This window comes from Bombyx mori, chromosome 14 (genome assembly GCF_030269925.1).
Source record: "Bombyx mori chromosome 14, ASM3026992v2".
Classification (NCBI taxonomy): domain Eukaryota; kingdom Metazoa; phylum Arthropoda; class Insecta; order Lepidoptera; family Bombycidae; genus Bombyx; species Bombyx mori.
Window position 1 is genome coordinate 9,636,011 of NC_085120.1, and position 19,398 is coordinate 9,655,408.

The window sequence follows — 19,398 nt, forward strand, 5'->3', positions numbered from 1 at the left end:
TTGTCCTTTAGGCCACGGCGACTTCTCTATGACGACATTTACGTTAACTTAGAAAAGATTTTTGTTTGCGAATTGTTTAAAACTGAATTCCGATTATAGGATAATCATGAATACTCCAAATGGTTTTTGTATTTATGTTCAAAGACTTTGTATAAATTTGATTTTGCATTTTGTGTTCTATCTTAAACAATCCTTTGGCCGTGTTTAAATATTGTTACCGAGTCCAGGCAAACCCCGACCGAGAGCCAGCGCTAAAACTATAAAAACGATCCCTTGCTGCGCCTTTGCCTCTTTTTTGTGCGTGGCGTTCGTGTGTGCGGTTCTTGTTGAAACATGTTTGGGACTTGTGTAATTTAACAGTTTTCGTTAATAGTAAATTGAAATCATTTTGTTAAAAGTTTTGTTAATTCAGTGAAATATAATTAGGCCAGTTCTGTGTTATTTATTTCTTTTTGTTAACTACCTCACTTCTGGTCGATAATAATATATTAATAAAAATATGTGTGATTAATTTGGATATTGAAATGTAGTAGATACTTTTTGAAATTTTCTCTATCACAGATTATATTATTATTAAGTTTTCTAGCAGAGCGACAGTCCTACTGACATAATTTGACAATATGACCAAATCAAGAGTTAACTTAGTTTTATTTATTAACTAGTTTAATTTTAAACGAACATGTATTTATCATAATGTTATTAATATTTTCCTTATGCTGTTTGTTTGTAAAGGTAAGTGAATTCACAGAAAGCGATTGGAAGTTATTGAATGAGTGGGAATTCGATCTTTAACGGGTGCGGTCCTCTAAGCGCCCACAACGACCACGCTCAAGATCGCAATTTTTCCCGTTCCACTTGCTTGCGAGCGTCACTGTCGTAAACTCAAGTGGAATGGAATATAGAGCGTTTTGAGCGTGGAGGTAAATAATACAACCGGCGAGTTAATAAAAAGATTTAAGAGGATAGGTTATAATTATCTGTAAGCCTTGAAAATGAACTTAATTAATTATTAATTTTTTAACATTATATAAATAACGGTGACTGACTCGTTGGTGCAGTAGTTAGCGGCCCTGAGTGATGCGCCGAAGGTCGTGGGTTCGATTCCTACATCGTGCTAACATTGTGTGATCTTTGCCTGGGTTTTTACTATCGATAAACGTATATATTTAAACGTATATAAGTATCTTTGTCAGTCTCTGGTGCCCATAACGCAGGAAATCCTAAATTGGGATCCGGCCCCAATTTACCGTGCGTGATTTGTTTCCGGTTATCGTTGTTATTGTTATTATAAATAAAACAATGAGAATTAAATTGGGCTCGTTGGTAAGTGCAATACTTAAACAGCTGGGTAACGTGAAAAGTTTTGGATTTATTTGGTAAAATGTTCCTAAATTCATTCATGAGTTTTTTAATGAAAGAAAAACACACGTCACAGCTCGACGAATGATATTCACAGCCGACCTGATGTTTTTTTTCTATCAGAATTTATAGAAACTACAAGTTCTTAGTATAAATGAGAATATCTTAGCTATTCATAGGTTCAAAGTGCGGGTGCGGGGTCCATTGTGTTGTTGAGAGAGGAATTTGGAGAAAACCAGCGGACTTTATTTTTTTTTTTTTATTGCATAGATGGGTGGACGAGCTCACAGCCCACCTGGTGTTAAGTGGTTACCGGAGCCCATAGACATCTAAAACGTAATGTCACCACCTACCTTGAGATAAGAGTTCTAAGGTCTCAGTATAGTTACAACGGCTGCCCCACCCTTCAAACCGAAACGCACTACTGCTTCACGGCAGAAATAGGCAGGGTGGTGGTACCTACCGATGCGGACTCACATGAGGTCCTACCACCAGTAAACAAGAGACCCTGGTCGCGACTTGCAACGCTGTGTAGGATTAAGAGGTCCCTATCAATGCGCATATTACGCTCAACTCCATACTCCGCATTCCTCTCCTTGATTAGCCGAATTTGATAGGAACCTGGCGGCTTGAGATGTTCTTTCAAGTATAGAATTTACGAAATTGCTTGACAAGCCAATGTCTTTTACTAGCTTATAGAAAGATTTCGCTGGTACGTCGCTCCTACTTCGACGGAATATAGACTAATCACGTATCGATTTTTGGTTAACTCGTTCGTGAGAAGTGTTGTTTTTTTTTATAAGGAGGAATTTTAACGAAATTAATAAAATTTAGTTACATCATGAAAGATTTAGAATATCGTGTACCGCCAAACTGGAGAAATATGGACGCGCAATTTGGACCGTAGGTGTGGTACGTCCAATGTTGAAAAACTGTCCGTAAACCGTCCGTGAAAGAAATCGCATCTCCTCACCTATTATACAGTAAAAAAAGGGAAATTATCTTCCACGGAAATTGTCTACAAAAAAAAAATACATATTTTTCTTTCTAAAGTATTTTATAAACTCATTTAAACAGTCATCCGAGTTGTACGTGGAAGCGAAAATTGAAAAAGTTTCGTTTACTTAATTCGACTTTAGAACAATTCCGTTTTTGATGTTCTTCAGCGAGTGTTTTTTTTATTATTTTAAAATCTCTTTGTTGAATGTATTTATTTAGCTCTGCTATTCGAGTGTATTTTTGGAAGTTCCGAAATTATTTATTCGTATATAGCAGCTTTTCCCAAAGTGGGCGATAACGCCCTCTTATGGGCGCTGCAGGCCTAAAGGGGGCCGGTAAGAGACCCACAAAAAAAAAGGGGGCGTTTGAGAGGCGATTTGTAATTTCATCTAGGATGCCTCTTAGACACCGACTAAGCTTTCGCTATAGTTGTTTTCCAGTAGGTGAAAAAAATGGGGGCGCTAAAAATAATTTATTCCCAAAGTGGACAGTAGACAAAATAAGTTTGGAAGCCTCTGATATATAGTGTATTCACCGTACCTACCAATTCGTAGCCTGTTGAATGCAGCCGTCTATCTTCAGATATGAGTTCGAAGTAACAATTGCATTGGAATAAAGACTATTATTCGTTTTCAACTATGATGATGCATGATTGTAACAATAGCCAAAAGTCATTACCCTCTGCCGCCATGTACTTTAATAACGTCTAAAAATCAGCTCGACCGTCAATTATTTTGCCCATTTACTTACACTAAAAAAATTATATCTAAATTTCTAGTCAACAGAGCTTCTAGCTTGAATGAAAGTTACGCAAAAATCTAATCATACAAAATACGAAATCATTATGACAAACGACACGAATTGTATTACCATAATAATAACCAGACTTTTATCGGTGTTCGCGAGGCGTAGATATAATTAAAACTATACGGTATGCGTTTACTTTTACGGTTTATTCTTGCGTTTTCTTATCGTCATTATACCTAATATTTCTGACGCTTCGAATGCTTTATGATTAAGAAATCACAAATGATTTTGAAAGGTTCGTCGATATATTCGAATATTGAATATTATATTGACTATTATATGTATGTACTAGCTTTACCCGTCCCCTTCGCTGGGCATTTAAAATTAACGTTATTATTTCTCACCCCCCACAAAGATTCTCATCATTAACGACCTCGCAACTAGTGTAGGGAGTCCAACGCTCATATAAATATTAGCCTATCCATTAAGTACATGTATTTTCTACATGGATACCAAGTTTTAAGTCAATCGGTTGCGTGGTTCAGTAGTTATAACGGAACATCCGTAAAAACCACTAGATTTATATATTAGTATAGATATGTATATGTGATTGTGTATATATGTATTTATATAGGTACATTTTTGTGTACGTATTTGTAACTTAATATAAATTTCATTGCACCTACCACTATTTACTCTGCACTACCTTTGGTTGACTGGTAGAGAATGCCTTAGGCATAAAGTTCGCCAATGTAAATTTTACATGAAGTGCAATAAATAAATAAATAAATAAATATTGTGCTACCGTCGATTCTAAAAGGAGATTAAACCGTAAAAGTTGTTTTAATTATAATAATACATACTCCAGGCAACAGCACAAGATTACTACTATACTCCGAACGTGTCACGTTCTACCATACCCGGGATAGCCGCGTACCGCTCCGCTCTGACCCTGGACTGGCTGGCGGCCGAGGACTCCCGCCAGAGGGAGATGGTGGCGGCTTTCGAAACAGAACAGGCTCCACCGATGAGAATGATCTTAACCGATTGCATGGGCTATGCGACACCGCCGAGCGAAAAAATTGCTAGGCTTTTGTTGGAGCTGTTGAAGTTAGTTTAGCATCTATATCTTTCCCATTTTTTTTCTAATCCTTATCGCTGGCAGCCTAAGGGCTATTCCAGAGGCTACCCACGGACTGGCAGGTGAGTTTTACGGCAGGTGCTTCGTAGAAACTACCACTGGAACGGAATAGCGACCCACTGAGAAGATTCGGCAAGAAACTCAGTGTGTTCTATGTATGGGTTAGCTTGCACGTCAAACTCTTCGTCATAATCGAAGAGTTCGACGCGGACGGTGAATATTTATACTGGGAATATATTGGACAACTGTTATACAATCTATACTCTATACTAATACTAATACTAATACTAATAATATTATAAAGAGGAAATATTTGTTTGTTTGTTTGTTTCGAATAGGCTCCGAAACTACTGGACCGATTTGAAAAATTCTTTTTCCATTAGAAGCCGACATTGTCCCTGATGAACATAGGCTAATTTTTTTTTTTTTTTTTATTTTTTTTTTTGGTTTCATGTGTGTTTTAATGTTTCCGAAGCGAAGCGAGGGCGGGTCGCTAATAACATATACATATATCATCGACCTCACCTTTTAAGTTGTGTGATGGCATTCACATTATGGTCTTTCTGGGTTCCGACAACCACTTTATTGGATAGATTCTTGAATTAGGGCACGACCCGTACGTACCTACTGTAAGATATATACCATATTTCTTCTGCAAAGAAGTCAATCTGTGTTTCGGTCATAAGAATCGGATAGACCTTATATATTATAATCGAGTTTTCGAGATCACATCTCGTGGACTCCAGTTAACAGACAAACTAACCGTAAGCTTATATTCCCGCAATTAGTGAAATAGAAAATTGTGTTGAGATTTCTTGAGAGATACAAAATTCTCTAGGAATCTTGAAGGCGACGAAGGTCCGATCATCTTGGACCTAACACAGGCTTTGATTCGGGCCAAGCTACTCATAGAAACGTCAACGCTGGAATCCGAACCGGATTTAGAATCTCTGGTGAAGACTCCGAATGTGATGATGGGCGAGCCACACAAGACCTTCCCCAGAATCCTTGCTGCGGTCTGGTTGACCCTTACAGACGCCTCTACTACGACCAAGTACGGATGGTGCCCTATAAACAAGGTTATCTATGTAATGCTAACTTATTCTACACAAACTCGACTGGTGATAGGATGTGATGGTCACGTCCTTACGGATCCATCAGATCCAATAGCCTTTACATTAGACGCATTCAGCTTTAACACTAGGAGCAGGCTTAGGAGCCCCGGTAACCGTACTTGTCGAACTCGACAAAGAGGTCGACGTGCAACCTAACCCATGCATCAGCTCGCTGAGTTTCTTGCCGGATCTTCTCAGCGGGTCGCGATTCCGATCCGGTCTCCCTCTCGGGCGCGGGGGCAGCTGTTAACAAATCCCACCCCTCCTGGCTAAGCCTTTGCTCGCCCACTTGTCCTGGTGAAACTGGAAAGGCCTCCAAGCCACCAGTAATCCTTCAATTAAAAAAAAAAGTTGAGACAGAAACGCGCACGGGTAGGTACCACCACCCTGCCTATTTCTGCCGCGAAACATCCGTGCGTTTCAGTTTGAAGGGTTGGGCATCCGTTGTAGTATAAAACTCGAGACTTTGAACTCCTATCTTAAGGTTGGTGGTTAATAGCAATAAAAAAAAAAAAAAAATGTTCCAGTACTTGAGACATAAGTTCTAAGTTTCTCAGTACAACGGCAATTAAAGTTTATTTTAATGAATATATACAGAGGACACGAATCTTGGATATCTTCTGTTGAAGGTCACAAAATATTTGACGACAAACAAGCCGGTGAACATTGCTGAGCACATGAGGTCTTTGGATCCGGTCTTAGCTAGAGCTAGGTTCGTCATGGAGGAATTCGTACAGCACGTAACGCCCCTCAATATGTATCAAAAGCTGATCGGACGGAGGAAGGTAAGATCTAAAAGGTCTCTAATGGGTTTTTTTATTGCATAGATGGGTGGGTGAGCTCACCGCCAACCTGGTGTCAAGTGGTTACTGGAGTCCATAGACATATAGAACGTAAATACGCCACCCACTTTAAGATATAAGTTCTAAGGTCTCAAGTATAGTTACAACGGCTGCCCCACCCTTCAAACCGAAACGCATTACTGATTCACGGCAGAAATAGGCAGGGCAATGGTACCTACCCGCGCGGACTCTCAAGAGGTCCTACCACCAGTAAGAAAGAAAGAAAGCCAAAGGAAAAAGCATTCTCGTAGATAGTAATTAAGCCCTCACACGCGTACGTACGTCTGTAGATTAATATGGCTTCGTAAAATTTATCATTCGCTTCTAATAATATTGGCTATATTTTTTGGGTAATGTTAATGAAAATTAGATAATCTGACCTTTTACTTTGTGAATTGAATTATACATGTTTTTTTTTTCTTATCTGTGATACAATGGTATTTTAGATAATTCCCCTTGAGGTTATTATAATTACAACTGTGATCACGAAAATAGTGAATTCTAAAATAATTGAGATAAAATAAAAATAAAAATTATGACAACTGTTTTTGCATTAGGTACGCGCTATTTTTTCCCATTTTTGTTAATTCGTTCGCGACTACTACGTCTTTAATGTTGTAAACAGCGCGAGATAAAATTATTAAAAGATAAATGGCCGTCACTTATGTGAAAGAAAATGTTACACTGTTGAAAGTACTAAAGGAGTTTAATTGTTTCAGGAGGTGTCCTTTGGCCAGAAACAACAAAAACACGGGCCCAAAGAAAACCCTAAGATAGTACGTTCTTAACCAACATGATTTCATTGAATTCTTATAAATAGAAATGATTTGAAGAAAAAAAGTAGATTATTTTTACTAAAAACTAGATTTATTTCATGGAATTCTCATGAATGGAGAATTCTGTGACCGTATAAAAAATGTGTCACAGCTAGAAGAGAGCTCGCGGGGTTAAGTGGGTTCATTGGTTATACATAACACATAAGTCATTTGCTACTTTTTGGCGGGAACGCGAGGAGTGAAGTTATTTGTTATATTTTGTCTATTTAGTGTTTCTTCAGGTTTATATGTGGCTTATGAACTGTCTAATATCTATGAAAGTGCACAAATTTGGGAAAATGAAACAAAGCCGTTGGACGTAACTTCTCGGGATCCTACAAAAAGTCCACTGAAAAAATCTCAGTAAATGACCACCATTTTACTGAGATTATATTTCATCCCATATCATCTAATTTCATTTAATTTCATCCCAGTTGATTAATGTCTCAAATTAATAATCTTCATTTCATTTCACTCCATATTTTCATATTTTTTTTAAATAAGTATATAAATTAAAATAAGACATGACTTAAAGGTCTTAGTTACCAGGTCATAAAATCTCTTAAAAAAAGTTATTTGCGACAAATGAACACACCACAATCTAAATTCACATTGAGAGGGTTAAAGACTGGACTGCGTTAAGATACGACTGTTAAATTCTTGAAATCAATATGATTGTTTCAATGTACAATGGTACAATGGTACACATTTTACAGGTGGTAGGACATCTTGTGAGTCCGCACGGGTAGGTACCACCAGCCCGCCTATATCTGCCGAGTAAGCAGTAATGCGTTTCGGTTTGAAGGGTGGGGTAGCCGTTGTAAGTATACTGATACCTTAGAACTTATATCTCAAAGTGGGTGGCGTATTTACGTTGTACATGTCTATGGGCTCCAGTAACCACTTAACACCAGGCAGGCTGTGAGCTCGTCCCATCTAAGCAAAAAAAAAACATATTTTTTGAAGAAAATATAATTTAATTTAGCGTCTATTTTTAATGACGGGCTTTTTAATTTGCAGCATAAAATTGTTCATGATCGAAGCCCTTTAACTGTATAACTAATCGAGACTCTTCTACAGGAGCGGGCTGGCCCAATTCCTGCTGCCAAGACTGTTACCACCAAACTCAAGGTTACTAGAAAATTTGACACGAACGATGGCAGTCAAATTGTTGTAGCGAATATCGGACACAGCTCGGCTACAGTGTCAGATCTTTTGAACATCTTCTTTTTAATGTTTATATTTACATTTGGAATTATGTGATTAATTTTTTTTGTAATTTTACTGTTTTGTATATTTATGTTTTGTATTTATTATGAAATTAAAGTTTATTATATACTAGCGGCCCGCTCCGGCTTCGCTTGGGAAGTAGCGCACGCGATTTAAAGAACTTAGATAATTTTTTTACACATTGGGTGTTTATTAGAGGTGTTATTGGAGTTTCAGTAAGGATCCCTAATTTTTTTTAAAAATAATAAATATAGCAAATCAAATCAAATCAAATCAAATGTCACCTATGTCACCCGGGGATAGCGTAGCTTTCCAACAGCGAAAGAATTTTTTAAATCGTTTCAGCAGCTTCGGAGCCTATTCAGTACAAACAAACAAACAAATTTTTCCTCTTTATAATATTGGTATAGACTAGCCTTTGGCCGCGACTTCGTCCGCGTGGAATAGTTACTTTGGCATTTTGGCAAATTTTACCCGCCTCTTCATTTACGTAGAAAGTGAAAATATTTTGAAACATTGGTGCTCCACTTGTATTGGTCTAACCGTGATGTTATATAGCCTTCCTCAATAAACGGGCTATCTAACACTGAAAGAATTTTTCAAATCGGACCAGTAGTTTTCCTGAGATTAGCGCGTTCAAACAAACAAACTCTTTAGCTTTATAATATTAAAGTTTATTTTATATTTAATTTCAACGATGATTCTGATCGTTTCGTGTGTGTATTGTGAATAAACGAAATCTATGCTAATTATCATATTTATTCACAAATTGTACCTTTTTTTTTTTCCCTACCTATGCTGATAGCCTTGAGAGGCTATTTCAGCTTCGCCCTAACGTTAGTAGGTGAGCTCGCGGGGCTCAACCGGAGAGTTGCTAACACTGACCCTAGCAAGAGCAGTGCTTCGCAGAATCTACCACCGGATCGGAAACGCGACCCACTGAGAAGATCCGGCGAGAAACTCAGTGGGCTGTGTCTATGGGTTAGTTCGCTCGTCGAGCCCTTCGTCGCAAGCGACGGGTTCGACGAGGACGGTGACCGGTGCTTGTGGTGCCTAAAAGCACCGTTAATGGATCAGGAGGATCCGTAATGACGTGCTTTGGGCGACGTCGACGGTTTACCATTCGGTCTACTGGGTCGGGTATGTAATTTCCAGCGGCTACGATGAGAGGGTTCTCATGTCGTGCCGCCTTCTCAAAATGGCGCAGTGATGCCGACTGTAGATACTTACTAAGAGAGTCGAGCTCCAGGTCATCGTGGAGATCCACATTCCTAAGGAACCATGGCGCTCCGACGGCTATCCTGCAGAATCGTGATTGAATAACCTGAAGGGATTTCAAGTGGGTGCGGGCTGAATGAGCGAACACTACGCTTGCATACGTCATGACGGGGCGTATACAAGTTTTGTAGAGAGTTGCCTTATTGCGGAGGGACAGTTTGCTTCGACTACAAAGCATTGGATAGAGTCGTCCTAGAATAAACGCGGCGCGGTCGCGTACCGTTTTTATATGGGGACGGAATGTCATCCCTCTGTCGAGGGTGACGCCTAGATATTTGACCTTCGGGGCCCACGGTATGGGCTGGTCGAACATCGTGATTGGGCGAACGGCGGGGGCGGGGGTATTGACGCGCCTAGTCGGGAGGGGGATGCTCAGCGTGGTGTTCGGAGGGCGACCCCTTTTGAAGAGCACCGCTGCGCTTTTCGCGGGGTTGATGTCTATTCGCCACTTCCGGAACCACTGTCCCATGGTGGCTACTGCGATCTGGAGTCGCCGATGAAGCAGCGACATCTTCCTACACGAGTAGTAGATAGCCGTGTCGTCGGCGAAGAGCGCTAGATGGGTCTCCGGAGACCGGGGTATATCATTGATATACAAACTAAATAATAACGGGGAGAGCGCGGAGCCTTGCGGGACTCCGGCGGTCAGTTGACGGGGACGAGAACGAGTTCCCTCTACTCGATATCGAAACGAACGGTTCGACAAGAAGTCTCGTATGATGAGCACGAGTCTGTCTGGCACTCCCATGTTGTACAGTTTGTAGATCAAACCGTTGTGCCAGACTTTGTCGAACGCCTTCGCGATGTCGAAGAAGAGGGCGCCGGTCGGGATTTGCTTACGCCTATTTAGTCCTATCAGAATGTGCTCCGTGAGGCGGTGCACTTGTTGTACGCACGAGTGTTTTGAGCGGAATCCGAACTGTTCGTCTATGAGAATTTTGTTCGCGGTAACAAAATCCCAGAGGCGTTTCCTAAGGAGACGTTCGTAAATTTTTCCTATCGTCGAGAGGAGACTAATCGGACGGTAACTAGAAGTTTCGTTTCTCGGTTTGCCCGGCTTATGTATACCGATAACGTCCGCTTCTTTCCACACCGCGGGAAAGATGCAGTGCGTCATAGCGGCATTTAAAATTGTAGCCAACATTGCTATCAGTTGGACTGGCAAAAATTTTAGCGCGCGGTTGTGGATGCCGTCGGAGCCTGGTGCCTTCCTAGGTTAGAGGTTGTGGATCGCGTCTCTAACTTCGTCAGTGGTAATGGGGGGTAACGCGTCCGAGGGCGGCAAGGAAGCTCTGCGCTCGACTAACTCGGTGTGTTCGTGTTGAGTGCTGGTGGTACACTGCTCTTGCAGTGCATCGGCCAGCAGCTCAGCCTTGTCATCGTCATCGAATGCCGGTGGTTGGCCTGAAGGGCGTAAGAGGGGAGGCATAGTAGCGGTAGTTTCGGATTTGAGAGTCCTAGCTAGTCGCCAGTATGCTTGGTGGGAGGGCGCGAGTTGTTCTAAATAACTATGCCAATTATCGTTACGCGCGTCGCTTAAGCGGGAGTGGACTTCGCGTTGTAGACGACGCATCTGAATCCGGTTTGAATGCGTGGGAAGACGATCGTAGGCCCGGATTGCCGCGTTCCTAACTCTTAAGAGATTCCTAAGATCGGGGGACAGTCTGATGCGGTGGAAGCTGTCCTCCACATCGACTTCTTTAGAAGATCTAATGATCGCGGAAGAGATGTGATCGGTAATGATGTTTATGGATTCGACGGTGTCCTCGGGGGATGGATTCGAATCCGGGCCGTAAGGGAGGATTGGCGTAGCGGCGTCGGCTAGGCACGTGCCCAGCTTTTTCCAATCCACCATGGTCCTCGTAACAGTGACTGGATTGTGAGGGCGACCGAGCTGCATAACGACAGGTCGGTGGTCTGAGTCGAGCTCTGACATTGCTTCGATGGAACGCAAGCGCAGAGTTACGTTCCTAAGCAATGCCAGGTCTATAGTGCTCGGACGGAGCGCGATGTTATACGGATAACATGTTGGAGTTGGGGGACCGACTATTTCAAAGGTGAGGTCGTCTATAAACGCGTCGAGACGCCTACCGTTAACGTTTGTACGATGGCAGTTCCACCTAGTGTGGTGGCAATTTAAATCGCCTGCCAGGATGACGGAGTCTCCCATGCCGAACAGTGACTCTATGTCACTGCTCAGGAGGGGCTTGTCCGGGGGGAGATACACGGATGCGATGACGATCGGCTGGTGTCCCGTCAGTGAGATACGGCACACTGACGCCTCGATATGTAAGAGCGAGGGAGTATCGAGAGGGACAACGTGCAGGGCCCGTCTATAGTAAATGGCAGTCCCGCCTTTCGAGGCGGTGAGTCTGTCATTCCTAACCATGACGTAGTTCGCGACTTTCGGGTCGCGACGCGAGGGCTTCAGACAGGTCTCCTGCACTAACAAGATATCTATAAGATTGTCGCGGAGGAATTCGAAAATTTGATCGCGTTGCCGCGCGAGTCCGTTAGCATCGTAGAATGCTAACGTAAGGGAATACGGTTTTTCCCTACCTTTTTGCGCCATTGATTACCGGTAAAGATTTTATAACGTACGCGACACAGACTCGTAAACGTCCATGTGGTCGAAGGCGGCCGCGAGCCGCTGTTCGGGGGTTACCGACCTACGGATAGCGTCAGCGAACGATCGCAGACGGTCGAAGTTCACCGCGGTGACGAAGTCGCGCACGAGCGCGAAGTCGTTGACGGCAGAGGGTTGCGGGGGACGGAACGCGGGCGCGGGGCGAGGTGCGAGCAGAGGCTGGGGCGCGGGGCGTGTCACGAGCGGGGGCGGGGGTGCGGTTTCCGTTCCCGCCTTAGTATACGGCAGCGGTTTTTTCCACGCCGAGACCGTGGGAACTGCAGCCGGCACGAAGGCGGGTTTCGGCACTGAAGGTGCCGAAGTCTTTGGGCCGACGGTTCGCGGAGCCGGGTGGGTTGAACGTTTTCGCGGAGCCCTAGGACATCCACGGTAGTTCGCGGGGTGCCCTTGCTTAAGGCATAGGACACAGCTTGGAGGTTCGGTCGCGGTTTCCCTAACACGCGAGCAATCTAATGTGGCGTGGTCGCCGAGGCACTTTACGCAGCGGGGGCGCGCGTGGCAATTACGAGCCGAGTGGCCGTAAAGCTGGCATCTGTAGCACTGCCCGGGAGTGCCACGTTTATGGGGGGCTTCGATGGAGACCCCGGATAGGCCGCAAACTGTCGAGAGGCATGAGATTTTCTTTTTTGCCTCCGGGGTTGGCTCCAACGCGACGAGTATCATGTTGTAGGGCTGCTTGCCCCGCCCACTGTGCATCCGATGCACACTAACTATAGGGAGTGCCTGAGCGATCAGGTCCTCCTTAACGTAGTCTATGTCTAGTTCTTTCGGTACTCCGCGTATTACTACGCGGAGCTCGCGGTCCTCCTGAAGAGCATAGGTGTGGAAACCTATGTTCTCCTTTCGGAGGTATGCTGAGAGGGCCCTATGGTCGCCCGGCGTTGCGACCTTAATCTGAATCCCATGCGCGACGTTACGCGCATGGGTGTAGTTAATTTTATTTGCCTGAAGGGCCTGGGATACGCGATTCCACGCTGTCTTCTCTTGAAGTATCAGCGGGGGCGGGGCAGCTACTTTAGGAGCGGGCGCGGGCTTGGGACGCGGCGGCGGGGTTACGCGGCGAGCGGAGTCCGACTCCGGTGTCACGACTACCTGCGGGCGGGAGGCGGTCGCGGATTTTGTTTGCTTCGTCGTGGAGCTCCGGGACTCCACGGCGCGAGTACGCTTTTTACCGCGCGTTACGGTTTGGAACCCATCCGAAGTTCCAGGCTGAGGGCTTGACGCGGATTCGAAATCCATCTCCGATTCGGTATCGGAGCCTGAACTCGAAACGATCGAGGTCGCGACGGACGAAGCGTGCGATGACGTAAACGACGCGGACGCGGGGGTGGGGGTAGCGTTAGGCGCTTCGTGAGTCGCATCGTCGGAACGTGCGCTCGAACTTAACGCGGCGGCGGGGGGCGCGCGGCGTGCCTCCGAGGCACGGTTGAAATACGCGGCGACGGACGCGGGGGGGGAGGGATTGCCACGGGAGGCCCTATAAGCTAAGTACTCGGCCCTAATTGACGGGTACCTATCCCGGAGGAACCCGACAATGTCACTAGCACTTTCACCGACACTTTCTTCATGCTGCATTTTCGGTCTTCTTGCCCGGGGGGGGCGGCCCCGGGACTTTTGTTGAACTCGCCGAAAGGCGAGGCCCCGGATAGGATTTGTAACCCCCCTGTGCTGCAGGACAGCAAGGAGCAGGGGGGGGGGGAATGCCTATGCCGTGAAAACGGCAATCGGCGGGGAAAAGGAAAGGAACCCGCTCGGGCTGTATAGTGCTACAGCAGGCAGAATCGCGAGCGGGGGTCTAGTCTTGAAAAAGACTGTTGTTTTGGGAAAGGTTAGGAAATCGCTAGCCTGTGAGTGCCACAGGAAGCCTGATCGTAGCGATTGGTTTTGCCTTGAAAAAGGCAGTTGGTAAAGGGTGGGTTCGCGGTTACAACACTTTAGCGCACAAAAATGGACTCCGAGACGCAGATCGCAAGCAACCAACGGATCGGAACGTCCGCACTACCGAATTGTAAGCACGATGTATTCACGGTCACTACACTGTCGAGCACAACTGTGAGTTCAGAGACGCAGCTCGCAAGCGGGCCACGGATCGGAAAGCACGTCCGCGCACGACCGAGTCGTGAGCGAGAATGACAAATTGTACGCAGCCATTTTAAATTATATAGATGTTTGTAGTAAGGGGTCATCGAAGTTTGAAGTAAAATCTCATAGACACAGCCCACTGAGTTTCTCGCCGGATTTGCTCAGTGGGTCGCGATTCCGATCCGTTAGTAGATTTAGCAAAGCACTGCTCTTGCTAGGACCAGTGTAAAGGGCTTAGGTCAGCAGGAATTCAATAATGCGTCACTTTACACAAACAGCTTGTATTTATTTCCACTTTGCACTTACAGAGTAATTTACAGTGATCGTGCTTACACTTTCAACTCTCTGTCGAGAATGAATGCTACCTCGGTGTGCTTGAATATATATATATTTTTTTTTTTTTGGAGTTTACTCCTTTAGAATCGATTTACATATATAGGCCCGGGGTATGAAAATTATGGGGACCAAAATCGTACTAGCATGTCACACGAAATGCGTTATGCGCCTGATTGGCTCCTGATTGCGTGATGCGTGCGCGCGCCAATCAGGAGCCAACGCGCGGCCGCGTTATCGCAGGTGACGCCGGGCTGCTGCGCCGGCAGTCCGCCACAAAGCCTCGTAGTGATCGCGCGTTTCTCTCATTATTGTATTTTCATATATTTGTTAGTCGTTTGTTTTGTGTCTCGTTAATTTGTTAATAATCTGTAGTGTATCGTGTTGTCGTAATATAGAACTATTTCTCGTATTGTTTCGTTTATTTCGTTTAATTTTTTATATCCAGTAAACTCCAGTCGTGCGTCGGAGCGGACACACACCCTTTTTTTTTTTTTTTTATTGCTTAGATGAGTGATTGTCTGATCGCCCCACCACAACGGAATGGTGGTGCGATCGACGTCACTAGACGAGTGAAGTCAACCGAGTCAATTGAACAATTATTTAAAATTATTATTAAGTTAAAATAAATTCAGTTAATTATATCTGAGATACTATTATCTATTTCCAGAAGTAATTAACATCTTTATCGAGATTTAATAGAATACGATCAACATCATCGGATATGCGTAGCAACTAAGCCTACACGACAGCAGACTTTATTATAATTTATGTGATATTTATGCGATATCTTCGGAACTTGTATTATGTACTTATAAATACCTAACAGCTCGGCCATCCTACTATAAGCGAGTCCCGTCGCTTTTTTGTTTTACTAAGTGAGACTTAAATAATAAAAATCCTCTTACAATTAATTTCAACAATAGTATTTGTTTCATAATGTTAACAAAAAATGTGTATTTTATATAAATAATTACCTTAAAACACGCAGTATCAAATCATGTATAATATTAGTTTTACTTACAAGTTCAGAATTATTAGCTTAGACTGAGTGAAAACACATCTATGATATTAATTTTCTGTTTCGCGTTCCTCGTCTATCTCGGAATCGTTTTTATCGGAACAGTCTGATTCAAAATTTCTTTCAAAATTCATCCACGGTTGTATTTTATCAATGGCTACGATAGCTTCGTATCGTCGGCCGTGCTTACGAGTCAGAGGTGTGTCTTCAATTAAAAACCTATCATTGTTGAGCATGTTTACTACACGATAAGGACCTTGATATTTTACAACCAATTTCTGTGATTTACCATCGTGAGGCATTTGCCTTGCCACTCGTACTAGGTCTCCCTCTTTATATTGGGTTGGTCTTTTCCTATGTTTGTTATAATTGTCTGCGTCTCTTACTTGTTGTTTTTTTATTTTCTCTCCTGCTTCCTGTCTCACCTCATCCAACTCGTCTACCGGAATCCTATTAAGTGTTTCATTAATGACTTCGCTCAACTTACCTTCTGTCCTGCTGATAATGTTGAAACCGAATAGTAATTCGGAGGGACTTTTTTGTGTTGTCTTGTGTTTTGTAGTGTTGATTCCAACTTGTATGTCTAAAATGTGTTCATCCCAGGACCTATCGTCACTACCGTGATTAGACGTAGACAGCGCATCTAAAATTGTCCTATTGAATCGTTCAACTTGTCCGTTGGACCTGTCTTGCTCTTGACGAAGGGTCCGAGGTGATCCACATGAACGGTGTGGAAGGGTATAGTTACCTTTTCAATAGGATGTAACTCGCCTTCATGCTTTCCACCTGGAGCTTTATGGTGCGCACATTCTAGACATGATGTGACGTACTTTTTTACAAATCTGCGCATTTTTGGAAACCAATAATGATCTCTTATGCGTTGAAGGGTTTTTTCGAATCCCCAATGACCAAGGTCATCATGATTCATTTTTGGAACCTGCCACCTTACACCTTGAGGTACCAGCCATTTCATCTCTTCTCCTACGATACGATAAACTTTATCGTTTTTGAGTTTATAATTTTTGTGTATGTCTATGGCTTCCGTAACGACCGGGTCCGCTAAGCTTTGTTTAATCCTCCTTACCTCTTCATCAGCAGCTTGCACAGTCGCAATCCAATCATGGTCATGAATCGGTGCCTGTACTTGTTCTTTTACAGGCAAGACATCCAAAATGTGCGCTCCACCTTCGTCATTACATTTGACTCCATACAGAGGAGGGCCGTTCGGATTGTCGATAATCCCGGTCTCACGGATCGTTTGGAACCTCTGGGTCTGCGGAGGGACTTCGGTTCCCTCTGTATTTTGTACCGTATGTTCCATGGGGAGTGCTCTGAGGAATTGTTCGAGATGATACCGGCATCTCGTTTTTACCATCGCACCGCCCGCCACCGGAGTAGAGTTCATCCATACTACCTGGAGCCACTGCGGTCATCCACAGTGCGTTTCCAGAGGTCTTTTTTGCCACGTACCATCCGGCTATGGAATGAGCTCCCCTCCACGGTGTTTCCCGAGCGCTATGACATGTCCTTCTTCAAACGAGGCTTGTGGAGAGTATTAAGCGGTAGGCAGCGGCTTGGCTCTGCCCCTGGCATTGCTGAAGTCCATGGGCGACGGTAACCACTCACCATCAGGTGGGCCGTATGCTCGTCTGTCTACAAGGGCAATAAAAAAAAAAAAAAAAAAAAAAAAAAAAAACCTACAGTATTCCTGCTGAGTGGGTCTACATGGGCCATCCGTGCGCCAGGACGGTACTCTATCGTGCAGTCGTATTCCTGTAGTTGAACCCACCAGCGTGATATACGAGGTATCAAATCTCTCTTGACTAACGTAGACCTAAGTGCATTGCAGTCAGTCAAAATCTTAAATGGTATACCTAAAAGATATACCCTGAATCGATTCAAAGATGCGATCACCGCGAGGGTTTCTAATTCATATGAATGCATCTTACGTTCGTCACTTGTGGTTTTCCGGCTAAAATACGAGACTGGCTGCATCACTCCATTTGAGTTTCGCTGAAGAAGAATACCTGCAAGACCTTCTTTGCAAGCGTCGGTATGCAGTTCTATTTCCGCCCTAGGGTCATACAGAGCAAGTATGGGTCTGCTTGTAAGTAACTCCTTTATCCTTTCGAATGCTTGTTCTTGCTCCTCGTTCCAGGTCCATCCCGCATCCTTTTTTAATAAGTCTGTTAGGGGAGCAGTGATGATGGCGTATCCCTGTATAAATCGTCTAAAGAAACCGGACAGTCCAAGAAATTGGCGTACCTCGTGTTGATTCGTGGGTCGTGGAAACTTGGAGACTGCTTCACCTTTTCGACTCCCAGGTCGAATACCACCAGCGCTGACTTCAAATCCGAGGAAGTCTACAGTGTCGAGGAAGAAATGGCACTTAACTTTAAAGTCAACCCACCTTCTTTCAGTAGTTGTAGTACTTCCTCTAATCTCAGCAACCCTTCCTCGAAGTCTTTTGACGGGATTAGGATATCATCCATGTATACAATGGCATATTTAATTTTAGCTTCCTTCAATATTTTGTTTATCGTCCTTTGAAATACTGAAGGTGCATTAACGAGACCGAAAGGCATGCGGTTAAACTCAAACTGACCATCAGGTGTTACGAAAGCCGTCTTGGGTCGAGACTCTTCCGATATGGGGATCTGATAGTAGCCAGATGCCGAATCCAAAGAAGTAAATAAAGTGTTACCCGCCAGCAAGTCCAGCTGATCTTCCACTCGTGGCATCGGGTAATGATCCTTTTTAGTTTTTCTGTTCAGAGCTCTGTAGTCGACACTAATCGTTTATCACCTGTTTTCTTCTGCACCATCATGATAGGACTCGCATAGGGTGATGACGACTCCTTTATTATATTGCTGTCTAACATTTCCTGGATCATGCTACTCACCAACAGTCTTTCGGCGTACGACATACGGTACGGGCGATACACAATAGGTTCGTCATCTATTAATTCTATGGTCATCTCAGTAATCGTTGTAAACCCTAAATCATGCAAGCTATTTGAGAAACGGTCACCATACCTTTCCAGCACACCCTTTAGTTGTTGCCGCTGATTCGTATCTAATTTCGGGTTACAATTTACGGAAATGTTCATTACAGAATCGTCAAATACGACGCTAAAGGAGTTTTTTTCTTGCTTTCGTTCCAAGGATCGCGTGAGCAGTGTACCCTTAGTAATACTCAATGGTTTTAACGCAACATTATAAATCAGAATTGCACCATGACCGTTCTTGATGTTGTAGCAGCCAGGAAGTAAATAATACTCGGCGCCTTCGGGGCCGTGAAGCGTACCTTTAACATCCACCTCACAGTTTATCAACTGTGCGTCTGTAAAGACTTGTACTGCCTGTGTTGCGGAACAGGGAATTTTATAGTCTTGTGAGGCTACTAGGTTTATTTTATTTGGAGGCATTCTATGAATATTGATAGAATCCGGAGTTTTAATAATAAGAATGTCTGGTTTCTCCGTAAACGAGTGCCCGAGGAGAACGGGATGTACCAACACATAATCATCCACGACGTATAAATTAATTGTTTCTGCTACACCTTGAACCTCTACAGTGGCAATGACTATTCCTAATGGTTTTACCATGCTGGCTCCTATACCTCTAGGCGTCGGTAAATTATCTCGATTAATCATTGTTAAACCTAAAGATCTTGCGTCACTTGCTCTTATAAGTGAACATTGGCTGCCCAGATCCACATGGCACGTAATCACAGACCCGTTCACCTTAATATCCATGACATACTTATTTATTCCGGTATTTTCGCACG

At 43.7% G+C, this 19,398-nt stretch overlaps 1 protein-coding gene across 2 annotated transcripts; it reads left to right on the forward strand.

Moving 5' to 3' along the window:
• The first annotated feature begins 596 nt into the window (after nucleotides 1-596).
• LOC101743392 (uncharacterized) lies at nucleotides 597-8,997 on the forward strand. 2 transcript variants are annotated; one of them, XM_012689757.4, is made up of 6 exons: nucleotides 597-732; nucleotides 3,974-4,215; nucleotides 5,085-5,325; nucleotides 5,991-6,146; nucleotides 6,923-6,979; nucleotides 8,099-8,997. In XM_012689757.4, the coding sequence occupies exons 1-6, from the start codon at nucleotides 694-696 to the stop codon at nucleotides 8,279-8,281; spliced, it is 918 nt and encodes a 305-aa protein (XP_012545211.1). In that variant the 5' UTR covers nucleotides 597-693; the 3' UTR covers nucleotides 8,282-8,997. The 2 variants fall into 2 exon arrangements, with proteins under 2 accessions (XP_012545211.1, XP_037871353.1); XM_038015425.2 differs by lacking the exon at nucleotides 6,923-6,979.
• Nucleotides 8,998-19,398: the final 10,401 nt, after the last annotated feature.

Coding starts and splice junctions, on each gene's coding strand:
- LOC101743392 (XM_012689757.4), top strand. CDS start 694: ATGTTATTAATATTTTCCTTATGCTGTTTGTTTGTAAAG. Junction 733..3,973: donor TATGCTGTTTGTTTGTAAAG/GTAAGTGAATTC, acceptor TACATACTCCAG/GCAACAGCACAAGATTACTA. Junction 6,980..8,098: donor CCAAAGAAAACCCTAAGATA/GTACGTTCTTAA, acceptor ACTCTTCTACAG/GAGCGGGCTGGCCCAATTCC.